At 44.1% G+C, this 21,268-nt stretch overlaps 1 protein-coding gene across 2 annotated transcripts in view; it reads right to left on the bottom strand.

Annotated features, from left to right (window-relative positions):
• Window positions 1–21,268, bottom strand: part of sptan1 (spectrin alpha, non-erythrocytic 1) — a 155,515-nt gene that overhangs the window by 4,945 nt on the left and 129,302 nt on the right. For both annotated transcript variants that reach the window (XM_080743101.1, XM_080743102.1), the window contains 9 exons: window positions 19,069–19,145; window positions 18,167–18,376; window positions 16,730–16,948; window positions 8,718–8,795; window positions 7,920–8,032; window positions 6,798–6,815; window positions 5,409–5,463; window positions 4,480–4,676; window positions 3,981–4,034 (listed from right to left, as the gene is read on the bottom strand). In XM_080743101.1, coding sequence (XP_080599227.1) covers window positions 3,981–4,034; window positions 4,480–4,676; window positions 5,409–5,463; window positions 6,798–6,815; window positions 7,920–8,032; window positions 8,718–8,795; window positions 16,730–16,948; window positions 18,167–18,376; window positions 19,069–19,145 — 1,021 coding nt within the window. The remainder of the gene's footprint in view (window positions 1–3,980; window positions 4,035–4,479; window positions 4,677–5,408; window positions 5,464–6,797; window positions 6,816–7,919; window positions 8,033–8,717; window positions 8,796–16,729; window positions 16,949–18,166; window positions 18,377–19,068; window positions 19,146–21,268) is intronic.

Raw genomic sequence — 21,268 nt, 5'->3', positions numbered from 1 at the left:
TTTATGTCTGAGTGTTGGTTAAACTATTGAACACCCTTTATGTCTGAGTGTTGGTTAAACTATTGAACACCCTTTATGTCTGAGTGTTGGTTAAACCATTGAACACCCTTTATGTCTGAGTGTTGGTTAAACCATTGAACACCCTTTATGTCTGAGTGTTGGTTAAACCATTGAACACCCTTTATGTCTGAGTGTTGGTTAAACTATTGAACACCCTTTATGTCTGTGTGTTGGTTAAACTATTGAACACCCTTTATGTCTGAGTGTTGGTTAAACTATTGAACATCCTTTATGTCTGAGTGTTGGTTAAACTATTGAACACCCTTTATGTCTGTGTGTTGGTTAAACTATTGAACACCCTTTATGTCTGAGTGTTGGTTAAACTATTGAACACCCTTTATGTCTGAGTGTTGGTTAAACTATTGAACACCCTTTATGTCTGAGTGTTGGTTAAACTATTGAATACCCTTTATGTCTGTGTGTTGGTTAAACTATTGAACACCCTTTATGTCTGAGTGTTGGTTAAACCATTGAACACCCTTTATGTCTGTGTGTTGGTTAAACCATTGAACACCCTTTATGTCTGAGTGTTGGTTAAACCATTGAACACCCTTTATGTCTGTGTGTTGGTTAAACCATTGAACACCCTTTATGTCTGAGTGTTGGTTAAACTATTGAACACCCTTTATGTCTGTGTGTTGGTTAAACCATTGAACACCCTTTATGTCTGAGTGTTGGTTAAACCATTGAACACCCTTTATGTCTGAGTGTTGGTTAAACCATTGAACACCCTTTATGTCTGAGTGTTGGTTAAACTATTGAACACCCTTTAGGTCTGTGTGTTGGTTAAACTATTGAACACCCTTTATGTCTGAGTGTTGGTTAAACTATTGAACACCCTTTATGTCTGAGTGTTGGTTAAACTATTGAACACCCGTTATGTCTGAGTGTTGGTTAAACTATTGAACACCCTTTATGTCTGAGTGTTGGTTAAACTATTGAACACCCTTTATGTCTGAGTGTTGGTTAAACTATTGAACACCTTTTATGTCTGAGTGTTGGTTAAACTATTGAACACCCTTTATGTCTGAGTGTTGGTTAAACTATTGAACACCCTTTATGTCTGTGTGTTGGTTAAACTATTGAACACCCTTTATGTCTGTGTGTTGGTTAAACTATTGAACACCCTTTAGGTCTGTGTGTTGGTTAAACTATTGAACACCCTTTATGTCTGAGTGTTGGTTAAACTATTGAACACCCTTTATGTCTGAGTGTTGGTTAAACTATTGAACACCCTTTAGGTCTGTGTGTTGGTTAAACTATTGAACACCCTTTATGTCTGTGTGTTGGTTAAACTATTGAACACCCTTTATGTCTGTGTGTTGGTTAAACTATTGAACACACTTTATGTCTGAGTGTTGGTTAAACTATTGAACACCCTTTATGTCTGAGTGTTGGTTAAACTATTGAACACCCTTTAGGTCTGTGTGTTGATTAAACTATTGAACACCCTTTATGTCTGTGTGTTGGTTAAACTATTGAACACCCTTTATGTCTGAGTGTTGGTTAAACTATTGAACACCCTTTATGTCTGAGTGTTGGTTAAACTATTGAACACCCTTTATGTCTGAGTGTTGGTTAAACTATTGAACACCCTTTATTTCTGAGTGTTGGTTAAACTATTGAACACCCTTTATGTCTGTGTGTTGGTTAAACTATTGAACACCCTTTATGTCTGAGTGTTGGTTAAACTATTGAACACCCTTTATGTCTGTGTGTTGGTTAAACTATTGAACACCCTTTATGTCTGAGTATTGGTTAAACTATTGAACACCCTTTAGGTATGTGTGTTGGTTAAACTATTGAACACCCTTTATGTCTGTGTGTTGGTTAAACTATTGAACACCCTTTATGTCTGTGTGTTGGTTAAACTATTGAACACCCTTTATGTCTGAGTGTTGGTTAAACTATTGAACACCCTTTATGTCTGAGTGTTGGTTAAACTATTGAACACCCTTTAGGTCTGTGTGTTGGTTAAACTATTGAACACCCTTTATGTCTGTGTGTTGGTTAAACTATTGAACACCCTTTATGTCTGAGTGTTGGTTAAACTATTGAACACCCTTTATGTCTGAGTGTTGGTTAAACTATTGAACACCCTTTATGTCTGAGTGTTGGTTAAACTATTGAACACCCTTTATGTCTGAGTGTTGGTTAAACTATTGAACACCCTTTATGTCTCTGTGTTGGTTAAACTATTGAACACCCTTTATGTCTGTGTGTTGGTTAAACTATTGAACACCCTTTATGTCTGAGTGTTGGTTAAACTATTGAACACCTTTTATGTCTGAGTGTTGGTTAAACTATTGAACACCCTTTATGTCTGAGTGTTGGTTAAACTATTGAACACCCTTTATGTCTGTGTGTTGGTTAAACTATTGAACACCCTTTATGTCTGTGTGTTGGTTAAACTATTGAACACCCTTTATGTCTGTGTGTTGGTTAAACTATTGAACACCCTTTATGTCTGTGTGTTGGTTAAACTATTGAACACCCTTTAGGTCTGTGTGTTGGTTAAACTATTGAACACCCTTTATGTCTGAGTGTTGGTTAAACTATTGAACACCCTTTATGTCTGAGTGTTGGTTAAACTATTGAACACTTTAGGTCTGTGTGTTGGTTAAACTATTGAACACCCTTTATGTCTGTGTGTTGGTTAAACTATTGAACACCCTTTATGTCTGTGTGTTGGTTAAACTATTGAATACACTTTATGTCTGAGTGTTGGTTAAACTATTGAACACCCTTTATGTCTGAGTGTTGGTTAAACTATTGAACACCCTTTAGGTCTGTGTGTTGATTAAACTATTGAACACCCTTTATGTCTGTGTGTTGGTTAAACTATTGAACACCCTTTATGTCTGAGTGTTGGTTAAACTATTGAACACCCTTTATGTCTGAGTGTTGGTTAAACTATTGAACACCCTTTATGTCTGAGTGTTGGTTAAACTATTGAACACCCTTTATGTCTGAGTGTTGGTTAAACTATTGAACACCCTTTATGTCTGTGTGTTGGTTAAACTATTGAACACCCTTTATGTCTGAGTGTTGGTTAAACTATTGAATACCCTTTATGTCTGTGTGTTGGTTAAACTATTGAACACCCTTTATGTCTGAGTATTGGTTAAACTATTGAACACCCTTTAGGTATGTGTGTTGGTTAAACTATTGAACACCCTTTATGTCTGTGTGTTGGTTAAACTATTGAACACCCTTTATGTCTGTGTGTTGGTTAAACTATTGAACACCCTTTATGTCTGAGTGTTGGTTAAACTATTGAACACCCTTTATGTCTGAGTGTTGGTTAAACTATTGAACACCCTTTAGGTCTGTGTGTTGGTTAAACTATTGAACACCCTTTATGTCTGTGTGTTGGTTAAACTATTGAACACCCTTTATGTCTGAGTGTTGGTTAAACTATTGAACACCCTTTATGTCTGAGTGTTGGTTAAACTATTGAACACCCTTTATGTCTGAGTGTTGGTTAAACTATTGAATACCCTTTATGTCTGAGTGTTGGTTAAACTATTGAACACCCTTTATGTCTCTGTGTTGGTTAAACTATTGAACACCCTTTATGTCTGTGTGTTGGTTAAACTATTGAACACCCTTTATGTCTGAGTGTTGGTTAAACTATTGAACACCCTTTATTTCTGTGTGTTGGTTAAACTATTGAACACCCTTTATGTCTGAGTGTTGGTTAAACTATTGAACACCCTTTATGTCTGTGTGTTGGTTAAACTATTGAACACCCTTTATGTCTGTGTGTTGTTAAAATAATATTGAACCAATGAAAAGCAGTAAAAAGCCCTTCAGTCAAAACCTCCTAACTCCACTTGAGATCATTTTCATTTCAAAATGAACATTTTGGAGTTAGGAGGTTTAATAATAACAAGGTTTAATGTAGGATGAGAACTTACTTGAACATCATGCTGAACTCCTTCAGTGCCTCCTCTGTCACTCCAGTGGTGTTCCTGCACAAACACACAAAACATTCATTTTAACCTCTAAGCTCAATAGTTTATATAAAACATTCATTTTAACCTCCTCTGTCACTCCAGTGGTGTTCCTGCACAAACACACAAAACATTCATTTTAACCTCCACACTTTATAGTTTATATAAAACCTTCCTTCATTTTAACCTCCACACTTAGTTTATATGCTAAACATTCAGATAAGCTGTCTTTACAAGCTGTCAATGTGAAAGATAGCATTACAGCTCTGTGACTCTGAGAGTGTACAAATGGAACCAAATGGACCCTTACAGCTCTGTAACAAATGGAGTACCTAGCTTGTATCTGCTGTTCCAGGTTATGTTGCATCCTCATCCCCAGCTGGTCCAGTTGGTATGGTATAGTATAGTGTATTATAGTATGGTATAGTATGGTATGTACAGTATATATTGCATATAATCATACCTAGCTTGTATCTGCTGTTCCAGGTTATGTTGCATCCTCATCCCCAGTTGGTCCAGTTGGTCCCACTGCTGTGCCAGCCCCACAGTGCTGTGTTCTGTGTATTTGTTGTCCAGGATCAGAGCTTCCTCCATGGCTGCTCCAAGATCCTCGATCTTCTTCAGCTGACTGCGCATGGCTCGGATCTCCTGGTGTTTACGCTGTAATATACAATACACACATACAGTATATACAAAGAAAACTATAGATCTACACATGATAAAACTATAGATCTACACATGATAAAACTACAGATCTTCTTCAGCTGACTGCGCATGGCACGGATCTCCTGGTGTTTACGCTGTAATATACAATATATATACATGTACTGTAGAACTAGATCTATGATACACATAACAAAACTACAGATCTACACATAATAAAACTATAGATCTCCTGGTATTTACACTGTTATGGACATGATAAAACTATAGCTCTACACAACACTAGAAGTGCAGTGTGTTGAGGTGAATGGGTGAGTGTAACTCACATGGTAAAGAGATGTGGATGAAGTTTAACAAACAGCCTTACACCTCGTCAGCCCTGCACGAGAGGCGAAATACTGTCCACATATGATAAATAATTTAAAAAAAAGTGTTTGGGGGCGGGACATGGCCACTTTCCTATATGGACGTCGGTGCAAAACCTCGCTCAAATAGACTCTGCAAGCGAAAACAGGAGGGGTGGACACCGTCGAGTCGTGCTGCGACGTCGCTCGCGGCAGGTCAGGTCGTCCTCATTGAAACAAATGTGTTTTAATGAGTATTTTACTATGTATGTTAATGTTTAGTATGTATTTTAATTTTAATGAGATTTGGTAGTTCGTGTCGCGGGCAGCGCAGCGCAGATGAGCTGTTAGAGTTATTATTATTATTATGATGATATTATTTTACCTTGGTGGCTTCAAGCTGGGATTCTAATGTTCCTGATTCTTCCACCATGCAAGACCTGCAAGCACACACGCACACGCACACACACGCACGCACGCACGCACGCACGCACGCACGCACGCACACACACACACACACACACACACACACACACACACACACACACACACACACACACACACACACACACACACACACACACACACACACACACACACACACACACACACACACACACATTACACAAAGTCAGCCTTCATAACGACACAGTCTACATTAAAACAGATCACACATAGTGTGAAGTGGGCAGTGCTATTTATGAGTTAATTTCATCAAGCGTCCTGCTGGCCAATCACAGCGCGTCCTGCCAAGCTTGACCAATGGGACCCTGGGTGTATAACAAACCAAACATATGCAGGCCATGTCTAGGCCAGATGTAGGCCATATCTAGGCCAGATGTAGGCCATATCTAGGCCAGATGTAGGCCATGTCTAGGCCAGATGTAGGCCATGTCTAGGCCAGATGTAGGCCATGTCTAGGCCAGATGTAGGCCAGGCGCACTGCTCAAAAAGTGTAGTTAGTATGGATCACACTGAACACTCAACAAGTCAAACAGTGGCTTTAGACTGAATGAGCTCTACAGGTCAAACAGTGAGTTTAGTGGAGGTGAAATGTGTGTGTGTGTGGGGGCCGTGGGTGGGGGGGGGGGGGGTGTCAGGGTCACAGCCACACTGAGCCCAGTTAGAACTAGCGGGTAGAATGGAGAGAGTTGGACCTTCCAGAGAGATCATCATCTACTTGATAGTGATAGACACAGATAACCTAACCTAACCTAACAGAGATCATCATCCACTTGATAGTGATAGACACAGATAGCCTAACCTAACCTAACAGAGATCATCATCCACTTGATAGTGATAGACACAGATAACCTAACCTAACCTAACCTTCCAGAGAGATCATCATCTACTTGATAGTGATAGACACAGATAACCCGTCGATACGCTATGCTAATCACACAGGAAGAGGAAGGAATCATAGTCAATATGGACCCGGGAAGAGACAAACATACAGTATGTTAAAGCTGCCATCCTAAACTCATTGAACACTGGGGAATCATTTTAGATTCAACAGACCAGGGTATAACAGATATAACAGACCAGTGTTAGGACACTGAACATCATTGTGGATTGCAGCTTTAACTGTGGACATTTTTATAGACCACATATCTCTTAACCTTTGTGCTTGTAGACCTGCCATTTTTTATTCATTAGAAAAGTTAACAGTTTTGGACCTAAGGAACGATGTTATAGATCTAATAACCTGCTTCACGTTATAGAGATCTAATCAACAGTCATGAAGTCATAACAAAGATAAAAAGGTTATACTAACCCGTCCAGAAGATATGTCCTGTTTTAGCAGCATCAGAGCATGGGGAGACACAGAGAGAGAGAGAGAGAGAGAGAGAGATATGTTAACATTAACTCATTTACTGCTATGAACGAGTGGCACGTCCGTTTATTCAAGTAGCGCAAGACCATAAACGAGCAGCCGTTTGTTTGTTCTTTACCCTGACTGAGCACTGTGAGCATATGAGGGGGGGTCCCTGCACTGAGCACTTTGAGCATATGAGGGGGGGTCCCTGCACTGTGAGCATATGAGGGGGGGTCCCTGCACTGTGAGCATATGAGGGGGGGTCCCTGCACTGAGCACTGTGAGCATATGAGGGGGGGTCCCTGCACTGTGAGCATATGAGGGGTGGTCCCTGCACTGTGAGCAGATGAGGGGGGGTCCCTGCACTGTGAGCATATGAGGGGTGGTCCCTGCACTGTGAGCAGATGAGGGGGGGTCCCTGCACTGAGCACTGTGAGCAGGTGAGGGGGGGGTCCCTGACTGAGCACTGTGAGCAGATGAGGGGGGGTCCCTGCACTGTGAGCAGATGAGGGGGGTCCCTGCACTGAGCACTGTGAGCAGATGAGGGGGGGTCCCTGCACTGTGAGCAGATGAGGGGGGGTCCCTGCACTGAGCACTGTGAGCAGATGAGGGGGGGTCCCTGCACTGAGCACTGTGAGCAGATGAGGGGGGGTCCCTGACTGAGCACTGTGAGCAGATGAGGGGGGGGTCCCTGACTGAGCACTGTGAGCAGATGAGGGGGGTCCCTGCACTGTGAGCAGATGAGGAGGGGTCCCTGCACTGAGCACTGTGAGCAGATGAGGGGGGGGTCCCTGCACTGTGAGCAGATGAGGGGGGGTCACTGAGCACTGTGAGCAGATGAGGGGGGGTCCCTGACTGAGCACTGTGAGCAGATGAGGGGAAGGTCCCTGCACTGAGCACTGTGAGCAGATGAGGGGGGGGGGGGTCCCTGACTGAGCACTGTGAGCAGATGAGGGGGGGTCCCTGACTGAGCACTGTGAGCAGATGAGGGGGGGGGTCCCTGACTGGTCAGACTCACCTGGTCTCTGACAGCCATTGGTCAGACTCACTTGGTCTCTGACAGCCATTGGTCAGACTCACCTGGTCTCTTGCAGCCATTGGTGGAATGCGTTGGCGTGTTGAGCAAACTCCTGGCGCAGCTTGTCGTTCTCCTCCTGCCTCCTCTGCTCCTTCTGAAGCTCCAGCTCTCTCTCCTAAAAGACACACACACGTTTACACCTTCTAGAAGCTCTACAGTTTAACACCTTCTAGAAGCTCCTAAAAGACAAACACACTTTAACAGAAGATCCTAGAAGCACCTTTTAGAAGCCCCTAAAGGACAAACACACTTTAACACCTTCTAGAAGCTCCTAAAGGACAAACACACTTTAACACCTTCTAGAAGCTCCTAAAGACAAACACACGTTTACACCTTCTAGAAGCTCCTAAAGACAAACACACTTTAACACCTTCTAGAAGCTCCTAAAGGACAAACACACTTTAACACCTTCTAGAAGCTCCTAAAGGACAAACACACTTTAACACCTTCTAGAAGCTCCTAAAGGACAAACACACTTTAACACCTTCTAGAAGCTCCTAAAGGACAAACACACTTTGACACCTTCTAGAAGCTCCTAAAGGACAAACACACTTTAACACCTTCTAGAAGCTCCTAAAGACAAACACACTTTAACAGAAGATCCTACAGAGCGTTGGAGACCTTCTAGAAGGTCTACTGTTTACCACGTCAGTGGAAGTAGTGTGATAGTCTTCATATGTTAGTTTATGTCAGCGAAACAACATTCATATCTTCAGTCATATGTTAGTTTAGGACAGTGAAACACCATTCATATCTTCAGTCATATGTTAGTTTAGGTCAGTGAAAGCAGATGAACACACCTTGATGATCTTCTGCAGGTTCCTCCAGGTCTCCTCCAGAGCCTCCATGGTGAACCAGGTGTAAGGGTTGGACACCACCTGGTAATAATAAGGGTAATATAATAATAATTATAATACTACTACTACTACTAATAATAACTAGAGATACTGTTCCTACGAAACAGTGTGGGCTCGCTCGTGACTGTATTCTACAGCGTGCTGACTGTCATGTGAGCTCAACCAATACTCCAGCTAACACCACTCCCAGATTTTCCACACCTCAATTGCACCTCATTGGCTAAGAGCCCTGCCTTTATACTGTCTGCGACGGAACTCACTATATATAAATAATGAAGATAACAAAGTGTTCTCGTTTTCAGCAAGCCCACAATAATAATAATTATAATATTACTACTACTAATAACAGTGTAAGAGTTGGACACCACCTGGTAATAATAATAATGATAATTATAACACTATACTACTACTACTAATAATCATATTCGTGTACACTGTAGGGAGCTACAATGGAAAAAACTATGGCTCGTGGACCAACCGGTGACTTTGTACACGACTTCGTACATTTCCCATAGATTCTATGGGACTTGACCACTTGCTCCTGCCCTTCGTGTACACGGTCTGTGCCGTCTATAGTTTCTTAATGGGGGGCAGCAGAGAGCCATATGTACACAGGCCCTAGGTGGTGTCCACGACCAGTAGTTTTACATGAACCCTCAGAGGGACACTGTGGGCTTAACAAGTGGTCCGTGGTGGTTCTCAAAGTGAGGTCGGGGGACCCTCAGAGGGACACTGTGGGCTTATCAAGTGGTCCATGGTCGGTTCTCAAAGTGAGGTCGGGGGACCCTCAGAGGGACACTGTGGGCTTATCAAGTGGTCCGTGGTCGGTTCTCAAAGTGAGGTCGGGGGACCCTCAGAGGGACACTGTGGGCTTATCCATACCTTGGCTACAGGGGGGAAATAATTAAATGTACTTTTCATCGTGCCTGTTGCTAAGGTATGGCAACATGATTGGTGTCTTGCAAGACACCAGTCATGTTGCCATACCTTAGCCTTTCCTGAACTGACGCAGCTGTGAACATGTGTACACAGCCAGCATATTACTCAATGCCAAACTTTGCACACACACTCCTTGCCTGCCAATCCACAACCTCCACCCCTCCAGGGACCCCCAGGGCTTATCTCCCGATTAGGACACTTTCCAGCATAGTGACATGCAGAACAAACTGTCCATATAGTATGGTTTACATAAAAGTCAGTTGTCTTTCACACACACACACACACACACACACACACACACACACACACACACACACACACACACACACACACACACACACACACACACACACACACACACACACACATATATATATATACACATATATATATATATATATATATATATATATATATATATATATATATATATATATATATATATATATTTCATTTATTTATTTCATAAATATTTTTCATCACAATTGGGTTTGTGGGGAGCCATCCCTGCTTCAAGCTGTCACAGCATGGCACCAACACTTCAAACTAGTTAATAAACCCAATACAGCAGATCTACAAGCACCTCACAGATCTACAAGCACCTCGCACATGCCAGGGACAGAGTAGGTTGGCCTGTATAAGCCTTGCTGTCAACACACTATACTACACCACTCAGGCCACCAAGCCAGGTGTGGTCAATTAGTGCCTTCTTTTGATCAGTGGCTTCTGCTTGATGAGTGGCACCAGTCTGTCTTTGTTCCCTGGTCAGTCAAGTTCACTGGGAGAGAATGTTTCAGATCAGTGCAAGTGTATTTGTTTTCCATTTGGACTTACTGTGTTTTGTTGGTACAGTATGCGTGCGACTAACTAATATTTCTGATAATTCCAATTTGTTTGTTGTTTAATTAGCCGGATTGTGAATGCCCTGCATTTTTCTTTCATCTTTAGAACCACACGTGTGTAACAAAACAGAGTGGTGATCATTTGGTGTGGGTGAAGAGAAGAAAAACATTTCATTAAAGGAGTAGTTCACCCCCAAAGTGACTTTTTTTCTATTGAACTCAAGTCTCCATGGCGTGAGTAATATATTGAAAAAATAAGTCATTTTGGGGGTGAACTACTCCTTGAATGTCAGTTTTGTGGTGTTTTGACTGGACACCCTGAGGATATTGCCAGATAGACAGACAGACAGACAGACAGACAGACAGACAGACAGACAGAGAATTGTAGGCCTTGCATTTATTTGACTTGGTTCCAACAGATGGCGAAAATAGCTAATCTTCAAGCTCACAATGCCTCACTGTTTGGACAAAGAGTTGAGGCGTTACATTTTGTAAAACACGGCCTTGTGAAAATAGCAGATCTACATGCTCACAACACCTCACAACGCAGGGCGGCGTGAGCATGTAGATCTGATATTTTCACAATTTCTGCCCCTAATATTTAATTTATCATTTTAAAAGTATTAAAAAGTCCTTAAATTGTCTCTTTAGAAATGTGCAGATAGCCTCTGTATACTGTTGAGTGGAAAAACAATGTTTCACATTAAGCTAAACATTTGGGACCACCCAAGATCATTTGGAGACCCCTCTAGGGGTCCCATAGTTGAACCACTGACTTATAAGGGGAGTATGGAGACCCCTCTAGGGGTCCCATAGTTGAACCACTGACTTATAAGGGGAGTATATGAGGCTGGATCCGTCTGGAACACTGCACTAGGCTCTCGCCAGCTCTGTAGCTCTCCACACTTGAACAGTTGTGTCCTTAAATTCAATTATAATAATTAACCCCTGTATATACGGGCAATAGTTTCACATGACTTTGTGTACACAGCCAATAGTTTTACATGAACATGTTCAGGCTTTAGTACTGTACTGTCTCGTGTAGCCCAACAGAGCCCATCACAGCACAACACGGCCCACCAGAGCCCAATACAGCCTACCAGAGCCCAATAGACTCCAGCAAACCTAAGTCCAGCCCAGTCCTGCCCAATAGGAGTATAGACCAGGGAAGGGGGGTAGTTAGATGACTGCACCAGACTCCACCAGGCTGCTCCATGCTCCAGCCAGCTCTGTAGATCCTGTGTACACGGCACTCCTAACTCGAAAGGTCAAGGAAAAGGGTCGTTTTAGGCGTCAAAACAGGCCCTTTGTCCTTAAAATGAATAAAAAAATCAAAAAAATATGTTTTGTTTCAGGCAGGACACACGTTTCATATTTGAAGCATGCCCGATCTGGTCCATGGCCGGTTCTCAAAGTGAGGTCGGGGGGCCCACAATGTCCCTCTGAGGGGACACGGCACAGATTGTGTACACGAAGGGCAGGAGCAAGTGTTCAAGTCCCATAGAATCTATGGGAAATGTACACAGGCGTTTACAAAGTCTCTGAGTGTCCCACCAGGCTGGAGCAGCCTGGTGTTGTCTGGTGCAGTCCTGTCTACCCTAGTCTGGCCTATTCAAGCCAGATCTGGACAGTAATGGCCTGGTGTAGTCATCTAACTACCCCCTTTCCCCGGTCTATACTCCTACTCGGCTGGGCTGGACTTAGGTTCTCATGACCCTTTACGATTGCGAAAAAGACACCGAAACCCGGATTTTTGTCCTTAAAATCAATAAAAAAATCTAAAAAAATCTGTTTGTTTTACGCAGGAAACACTTTTCATATTTGAAGGATGCCTGATCCGATGGAATGGGTTTCGTGTCTCTCCGACACTTTGAACCCTTTATGATTGCGAAAAAGACACGAAATTTGCACGCCACCAACACGATTACACATTCTTTCGGATAAAAGACACTTATTCTGACTTACTTTTTGACGCTGAATCCAACAAACCCGGTCTCGTGTCTCTACGACACTCCTAACTCGAAAGGTCAAGGAAAAAGCCACTGTGTACACAGGCAATAGTTTTACATGACTTTGTGTACACGGCCAATAGTTTTACATGAACATGTCTAGGCTTTAGTACTGTACTGCCTCGTATAGCCCAACAGAGCCCAGCACAGAACAGCACAGCCCACCAGAGCCCAATACAGCCCCCCAGAGCCCAACAGAGTCCAGCAAACCTAAGTCCAGCCCAGTCCTGCCGAGTAGGAGTATAGACCGGGGAAAGGGGGTAGTTAGATGACTCCACCAGGCCATTACTGTCCAGATCTGGCTTGAATAGGCCAGACCAGGGTAGACAGGACTGCACCAGACTCCACCAGGCTGCTCCAGCCAGCTCTGTAGATCCTTGCACATGCGATTAACCACTGTGTACACGGGCATTAGTTTTAAGTTTTACATGAACCCTCAGAGGGACACTGTGGGCTTATCAAGTGGTCCATGGCCGGTTCTCAAAGTGAGGTCGGGGGGCCCACAGTGTCCCTCTGAGGGGACACGGCACAGACCGTGTACACGAAGGGCAGGAGCAAGTGTTCAAGTCCCATAGAATCTATGGGAAATGTACACAGGCATGTACAAAGTCACCAGTAGTTTTACATGAACCCTCAGAGGGACACTGTGGGCTTATCAAGTGGTCCATGGTCGGTTCTCAAAGTGAGGTCGGGGACCCTCAGAGGGACACTGTGGGCTTATCAAGTGGTCCATGGTCGGTCCTCAAAGTGAGGTCGGGGGACCCTCAGAGGGACACTGTGGGCTTATCAAGTGGTCCATGGTCGGTTCTCAAAGTGAGGTCGGGGGCCCACAGTGTCCCTCTGAGGGGACACGGCACAGACCGTGTACACGAAGGGCAGGAGCAAGTGTTCAAGTCCCATAGAATCTATGGGAAATGTACACAGGCATGTACAAAGTCACCAGTAGTTTTACATGAACCCTCAGAGGGACACTGTGGGCTTATCAAGTGGTCCATGGTCGGTTCTCAAAGTGAGGTCGGGGACCCTCAGAGGGACACTGTGGGCTTATCAAGTGGTCCATGGTCGGTCCTCAAAGTGAGGTCGGGGGACCCTCAGAGGGACACTGTGGGCTTATCAAGTGGTCCATGGTCGGTTCTCAAAGTGAGGTCGGGGGCCCACAGTGTCCCTCTGAGGGGACACGGCACAGACCGTGTACACAAAGGGCAGGAGCAAGTGTTCAAGTCCCATAGAATCTATGGGAAATGTACACAGGCGTGTACAAAGTCACCAGTAGTTTTACATGAACCCTCAGAGGGACACTGTGGGCTTATCAAGTGGTCCATGGTCGGTTCTCAAAGTGAGGTCGGGGGACCCTCAGAGGGACACTGTGGGCTTATCAAGTGGTCCATGGCCGGTTCTCAAAGTGAGGTCGGGGGCCCCACAATGTCCCTCTGAGGGGACACGGCACAGATTGTGTACACGAAGGGCAGGAGCAAGTGTTCAAGTCCCATAGAATCTATGGGAAATGTACACAGGCGTTTACAAAGTCTCTGAGTGTCCCACCAGGCTGGAGCAGCCTGGTGTTGTCTGGTGCAGTCCTGTCTACCCTAGTCTGGCCTATTCAAGTCAGATCTGGACAGTAATGGCCTGGTGGAGTCATCTAACTACCCCCTTTCCCCGGTCTATACTCCTACTCGGCTGGGCTGGACTTAGGTTTGCTGGACTCTGTTGGGCTCTGGGGGGCTGTATTGGGCTCTGGTGGGCTGTGCTGTTCTGTGCTGGGCTCTGTTGGGCTATACGAGGCAGTACAGTACTAAAGCCTAGACATGTTCATGTAAAACTATTGGCTGTGTACACAAAGTCATGTAAAACTATTGCCCGTATATACAGGGGTTAATTATTATAATTGAATTTAAGGACACAACTGTTCAAGTGTGGAGAGCTACAGAGCTGGCGAGAGCCTAGTGCAGTGTTCCAGACGGATCCAGCCTCATATACTCCCCTTATAAGTCAGTGGTTCAACTATGGGACCCCTAGAGGGGTCTCCATACTCCCCTTATAAGTCAGTGGTTCAACTATGGGACCCCTAGAGGGGTCTCCAAATGATCTTGGGTGGTCCCAAATGTTTAGCTTAATGTGAAACATTGTTTTTCCACTCAACAGTATACAGAGGCTATCTGCACATTTCTAAAGAGACAATTTAAGGACTTTTTAATACTTTTAAAATGATAAATTAAATATTAGGGGCAGAAATTGTGAAAATATCAGATCTACATGCTCACGCCGCCCTGCGTTGTGAGGTGTTGTGAGCATGTAGATCTGCTATTTTCACAAGGCCGTGTTTTACAAAATGTAACGCCTCAACTCTTTGTCCAAACAGTGAGGCATTGTGAGCTTGAAGATTAGCTATTTTCGCCATCTGTTGGAACCAAGTCAAATAAATGCAAGGCCTACAATTCTCTGTCTGTCTGTCTGTCTGTCTGTCTGTCTGTCTGTCTGTCTATCTATCTGGCAATATGTTCAGGGTGTCCAGTCAAAACACCACAAAACTGACATTCAAGGAGTAGTTCACCCCCAAAATGACTTATTTTTTCAATGTATTACTCACGCCATGGAGACTTGAGTTCAATAGAAAAAAAGTCACTTTGGGGGTGAACTACTCCTTTAATGAAATGTTTTTCTTCTCTTCACCCACACCAAATGATCACCACTCTGTTTTGTTACACACGTGTGGTTCTAAAGATGAAAGAAAAATGCAGGGCATTCACAATCCGGCTAATTAAACAACAAACAAATTGGAATTATCAGAAATATTAGTTAGTCGCACGCATACTGTACCAACAAAACACAGTAAGTCCAAATGGAAAACAAATACACTTGCACTGATCTGAAACATTCTCTCCCAGTGAACTTGACTGACCAGGGAACAAAGACAGACTGGTGCCACTCATCAAGCAGAAGCCACTGATCAAAAGAAGGCACTAATTGACCACACCTGGCTTGGTGGCCTGAGTGGTGTAGTATAGTGTGTTGACAGCAAGGCTTATGCAGGCCAACCTACTCTGTCCCTGGCATGTGCGAGGTGCTTGTAGATCTGCTGTATTGGGTTTTTTAACTAGTTTGAAGTGTTGGTGCCGTGCTGTGACAGCTTGAAGCAGGGATGGCTCCCCACAAACCCAATTGTGATGAAAAATATTTATGAAATAAATAAATGAAATATATATATATATATATATATATATATATATATATATATATATATATATGTGTGTGTGTGTGTGTGTGTGTGTGTGTGTGTGTGTGTGTGTGTGTGTGTGTGTGTGTGTGTGTGTGTGTGTGAAAGACAACTGACTTTTATGTAAACCATACTATATGGACAGTTTGTTCTGCATGTCACTATGCTGGAAAGTGTCCTAATCGGGAGATAAGCCCTGGGGGTCCCTGGAGGGGTGGAGGTTGTGGATTGGCAGGCAAGGAGTGTGTGTGCAAAGTTTGGCATTGAGTAATATGCTGGCTGTGTACACATGTTCACAGCGGCGTCAGTTCAGGAAAGGCTAAGGTATGGCAACATGACTGGTGTCTTGCAAGACACCAATCATGTTGCCATACCTTAGCAACAGGCACGATGAAAAGTACATTTAATTATTTCCCCCCTGTAGCCAAGGTATGGCAGCTGCCATAGCTTGCCATACCCAATTGACGCCCCTGCATGTTCACCTCCAGTAGGTTGGGAAAGTAGCCTGCCACCCTGTGGAAATAGGCTTGAACTGCAAGATAGGACCCTAAAACAAATAAAATGGAATAAAAAAGCATCCGTAAGACGGATGGGCGAACAAGTGGTGTCCATACGTAGATGGGGTCCCAGAGGACATGTAGAGCCCACCCCCTTATTTTTCACGCCCCCAGGGAACACACAGCGGGGTTTGGAAATTTGTCGTGTACACCAGCCCTAGGACCTCGGCTTCGTGGACCGATTTAACGATAGGGGTAATAATAACAGTGTAAGGGTTGGACACCACCTGGTAATAATAATAATGATAATTATAATACTATACTACTACTACTACTACTAATAATAATAACAGTGTAAGGGTTGGACACCACCTGGTAATAATAATAATGATAATTATAATACTATACTACTACTACTACTACTACTACTAACAGTGTAAGGTTTGGACAGCACCTGGTAGCTCTTGATCTGTCGGTCCAGCTCGGCCAGCTGGCTGAAGTCTGCCTGGGCGGAGCTCAGCGAGGAGCGGAAGGCCTCGTGGGCCTCGCGCAGCGCCCGGATCTCCTCCAGAGAGTTGCAGCGCACCGGATCCGTCAGGTCCTCCTCCGCGTTCTCAAACCAGCTGTTGAAGGCCGACGCCTTCTTGGCGAAGGTCAGGAACAAGTCCTCCACCTGGGGATGGGTTAGATGAGCGCTTTAACCTTATATTTATGTGGCGGAGAGAGTCGCAGCCCCAGCCTGAGCCTCAAAAGTCTAGTATCTGCCCTCGTTCCATAGGGATATCCCTTTGAGTAATGGTTAAGATATTGGACTTTCACGCGGGAGACCCGGGTTCGAAGCCGGGGGGGGGAGGTTCGGATCACCTCTGTTATCTTTATGTTTATTATATGTATTTAAATGTCAGGAACACGTCCTCCACCTGGGCAAGGGTTTGATGGGTTTGATGAGAGCTTGAACTTTTTATTTATAAAGTCCTTTAAAGTGATGTGCGTACAATCGTTCTCCGTCAAGCGTAAATGTCTTAACATTGAATTGTAAATACCTTTCTGAAATGCTTTTGCAGTTAGCATCAGTGTGGTAGCCTACCTTTTTGAAATAATCCCACAGTTAGCATTAGAGTTCTCAAATTCTGCCTGAACCCGACCATACCCGACTTATGGTAGGGCCTAAAATGTATGCTTATTGGTAGGGCCGGGTCGGGCCTCTGGCTCGATGCATTACTGTTACTGTTACAGCCTACCTTTCTGAAATGATCATACAGTTAGCCTACCTTTCTGAAATGATCCTACAGTTAGCCTACCTTTCTGAAATGATCCTACAGTTAGCATCAGTCAGCCTACCTTTCTGAAATGATCCTACAGTTAGCATCAGTCAGCCTACCTTTCTGAAATGATCCTACAGTTAGCATCAGTCAGCCTACCTTTCTGAAATGATCCTACAGTTAGCATCAGTTGGCCTACCTTTCTGAAATGATCCTACAGTTAAATGGTGCATTTATATAGCGCTTTTATCCAAAGCGCTTTACAATGTGCATTACATTCACCCATTCACACACACATTCATACACCGGTGGCGGTGGAAACCATGCAAGGCACCAACCAGCTCACCGGGAGCAACTTGGGGTTCAGTGTCTTGCCCAAGGACACTTCGACATGTAGACAGGAGAAGCTGGGATTTGAACCGCCGACCCATGGATCATTGGCCAACCCACTCTACGTCCTGAGCTACAGCCGCCCCGCAGTTAGCATCAGTTAGCCTACCTTCCTAAAATGATCCTACAGTTAGCATCAGTTAGCATCAGTCAGCCTACCTTTCTGAAATGATCCTACAGTTAGCATCAGTCAGCCTACCTTTCTGAAATGATCCTACAGTTAGCATCAGTTAGCCTACCTTTCTGAAATGATCCTGGGCCTCCAGCAGTTTCTTCTTGCGTGCGGCGGAGTTGGAGAGCAGCTGGTTCCAGCGCTTCATGAGGGCGGCGTGCCGCGCCTCGATGGCCTTGGACTGGACATGCTGGGCGGCCAGGAGCTGGTCCTTCAGAGCCGTGATGTTGGTGATGCCTTCCTGCTGGAAGGCCTGCAGGCCCGCGTCAAACGTCTCCTACAGAAGCACAGCACAGCACAGAATGAATGGTTGGAGACCAGCCTCTAAGGTCTCCTAAAGAACCAGAGAACATAACAGAATGGATGGTTGGAGACCATCCTAAAAGGTCTCCTACAGAACCAGAGAACATAACAGAATGAATGGTTGGAGACCAGCCTCAAAGGTCTTCTAAAGAACCACAGGACAGAACAGAATGGATGGTTGGAGACCAGCCTCAAAGGTCTTCTAAAGAACCACAGGACAGAACAGAATGGATGGTTGGAGACCATCCTAAAAGGTCTCCTACAGAACCAGAGAACATAACAGAATGAATGGTTGGAGACCAGCCTCTAAGGTCTTCTAAAGAACCAGAGAACATAACAGAATGGATGGAGACCAGCGATAAGGTCTCCTAAAAACAGTGGTTCTCAGATTATGTACAGATTAACTATGATCTGTACATAGAAACTATAGGGTGTCAAGTCAACATTGACCTGGCATCAGTCTATATAACATGCTTTCAAAATGACATCTTTACCTCAGCATAAACCCACAGGGTCGCAGAGGCTAGGTATAGTGTAGAAATGTGTGTTTACAGTGTAACAGAGGTAAAGTGTAGAAAGAGGTTTTACCTGCTTGGTGAGCAGGGGTACAGATAGGGGTACAGATAGGGGTACATATAGGGGTACAGGCTAGATAAAGGTTTTTACCTGCTTGGTGAGCAGGGTCTGAACGGAGGACAGGTCTCTGCCGTAGTCATCAGTCTTCAAGCTGTTCTCCTTCTCACCTGATGAACACACACGCACACACACACACACACACACACACACACACACACACACACACACACACACACACACACACACACACACACACACACACACACAAATGATGTTATTAGAATAGGAACCATTTCCTTAGTGAAGAACAAAACCTGGATTCTTCAAAGAGTTCAAATCAGTTAAATTGAGAATTCAAGCTTATTTTTTACAGCCCAGATGTCGCTAATCAATGAGGGCGCTCCTGCATCTTTACATCCTTATTACTGTGGGAGAGTGCAATCATTCAATGCTCCAAGCAACAAAGGTGAACACCAAAAGAACAGTATTGCAGGCCTGCCAGGCCAATTTTACCATTTGTGGAGGGGGCGCTACCCGTACGTTTGGCTGTGTTGCTCATTCCACGAATGACAAATCCTTACAAGCTGTACCTTGTTGTGAAGGTGACAAATCAACGACAACAATGATACCAGTAAGACTCCCTAATCGGGAGATAAGCGACCGTAGGTCACTTATCTCCACAAATAGGGTAAAAATGTGTTTTTCCAAAATCTTCCTGATCCATGTTGATGACATGAGTGTAGACATACTGTGTAGTGATTTTCGTGATTTTAGGGCAAAATCTGTAGGAGCAGTGTCCAAAAATGTGTTTTTAAAAATCGGCCTGGAGGTGGCGCTATATGGGACAGATTCATGTTGATGGGATGAGTGTAGACATACTGTGTACCGATTTGCGTGATTTTAGGGCAAAAATGTTAGGAGCAGTGTCCAAAAATGTGTTTTGCAAGAATCGGCCTCATGGTGGCGCTAGAAGAGGGCCATGTGAGAAATGAGGGGTGGGGTCTCCGCGCCGCCAAGGCGGACGAATAGGTACCGGCCCCCGGCTGTCCCGGAGTTACGGCATTTTATGTGAGCTGCAGTGTAGGAGGTCCTCCACAGGGGGCGCCACCACTTTTGCATCCGTTCTGGAGCATCAGGAGTCGGTGGTCCCCGGGAATTCCCCGTGAGCAGCCCCGTTGGGGTGGTCATTTGGTCAGTTTAGCACATTTGGTCATTTTTTACATCTGGGGGTCCCCCAGGGAGCTGGGGGTCCCTGGAGCTCCGGGGGTCCTTGGAGGTTGTAGTTTGGCAGGTAAGGAGTGTGTGTGCAAAATGTGGCATGGATGGGGGCAACGGTTGTGGAGATATGAGCAGGGCAAAAGTGTGACGTGTGACTGACTCACGCACGGACAGATAGTAAATTTTTGATAGTAAATGCGACCTACGCAGGGTATCTGCACATTTCCCAAGTACAAATTCAATACTTTTTAAGGCTTTTTAATACCTCTAAAATGACAAATTCAATACCATTAACGCGGCAAAGGAATCGACAAATGTAAGGCCACATCCATAAATCAGAGACAAAGCAGTATTTGTCTGTGGCAAAGCAGTGTATCAGTAAAAAGCTACCACATAGGAATAATCAAATGCACATGCAAACCTGGCCAACCAATATTCTTATTCCGGTCTCTTCAACAATTATGTAGGACAAATATTGACCTTCACTGTAACTTTGACCTTTTAAATCCAAAAGGAAAACATCTCTCTCAATTCATTTTAGTAACAGCAATCTTAACAATTAACAATCTATACGCTGTATTTCATTTCTACCAGAGAGAGGGGGGGAGAGAAGCAGCGAGGATGGAGAGAGGGGGAGAGGCCTGTCACAATTATTACATGGACACGATTTCCTTCATGACATGTGTCGAAGCTCAACTGCCTTATCAATTTCACCATCTATGGCTAAGATCTCCTCTCTTGTCCTTTGCCCGTCTCCTCGTTGAGTTAGACTTTGTTATAAGTGTTGCCATTTTGGTCCCTGCACTGTTCTCTGCCTGTTCTGCAAAACTGTCTGCATCCTATTGGAGACTGGCATATTAGGCTTGTCATGATACTCGATTTCTAACTTTGATACAATATTCCGGGGGAAAAAATCGATACTCGATAACATTTTCGATACCACGCAACCTCTGTGAATTTAGTGCAAAAATGTAAATTTTTATTTTAAGAAAAATACAGAACTTCTTGAGGTAGATGGTAGTGCACTTTTTAAAAGGCCTGCCTTTGATGTTTTCACATTCTAAGTACAAAT

Source organism: Nannobrachium achirus (genome assembly GCF_963921795.1).
Source record: "Nannobrachium achirus genome assembly, chromosome: 15".
NCBI classification, from domain to species: domain Eukaryota; kingdom Metazoa; phylum Chordata; class Actinopteri; order Myctophiformes; family Myctophidae; genus Nannobrachium; species Nannobrachium achirus.
The sequence above is the reverse complement of the archived record's forward strand: the minus strand, read 5'-3'. Positions and strand labels throughout refer to the sequence as shown.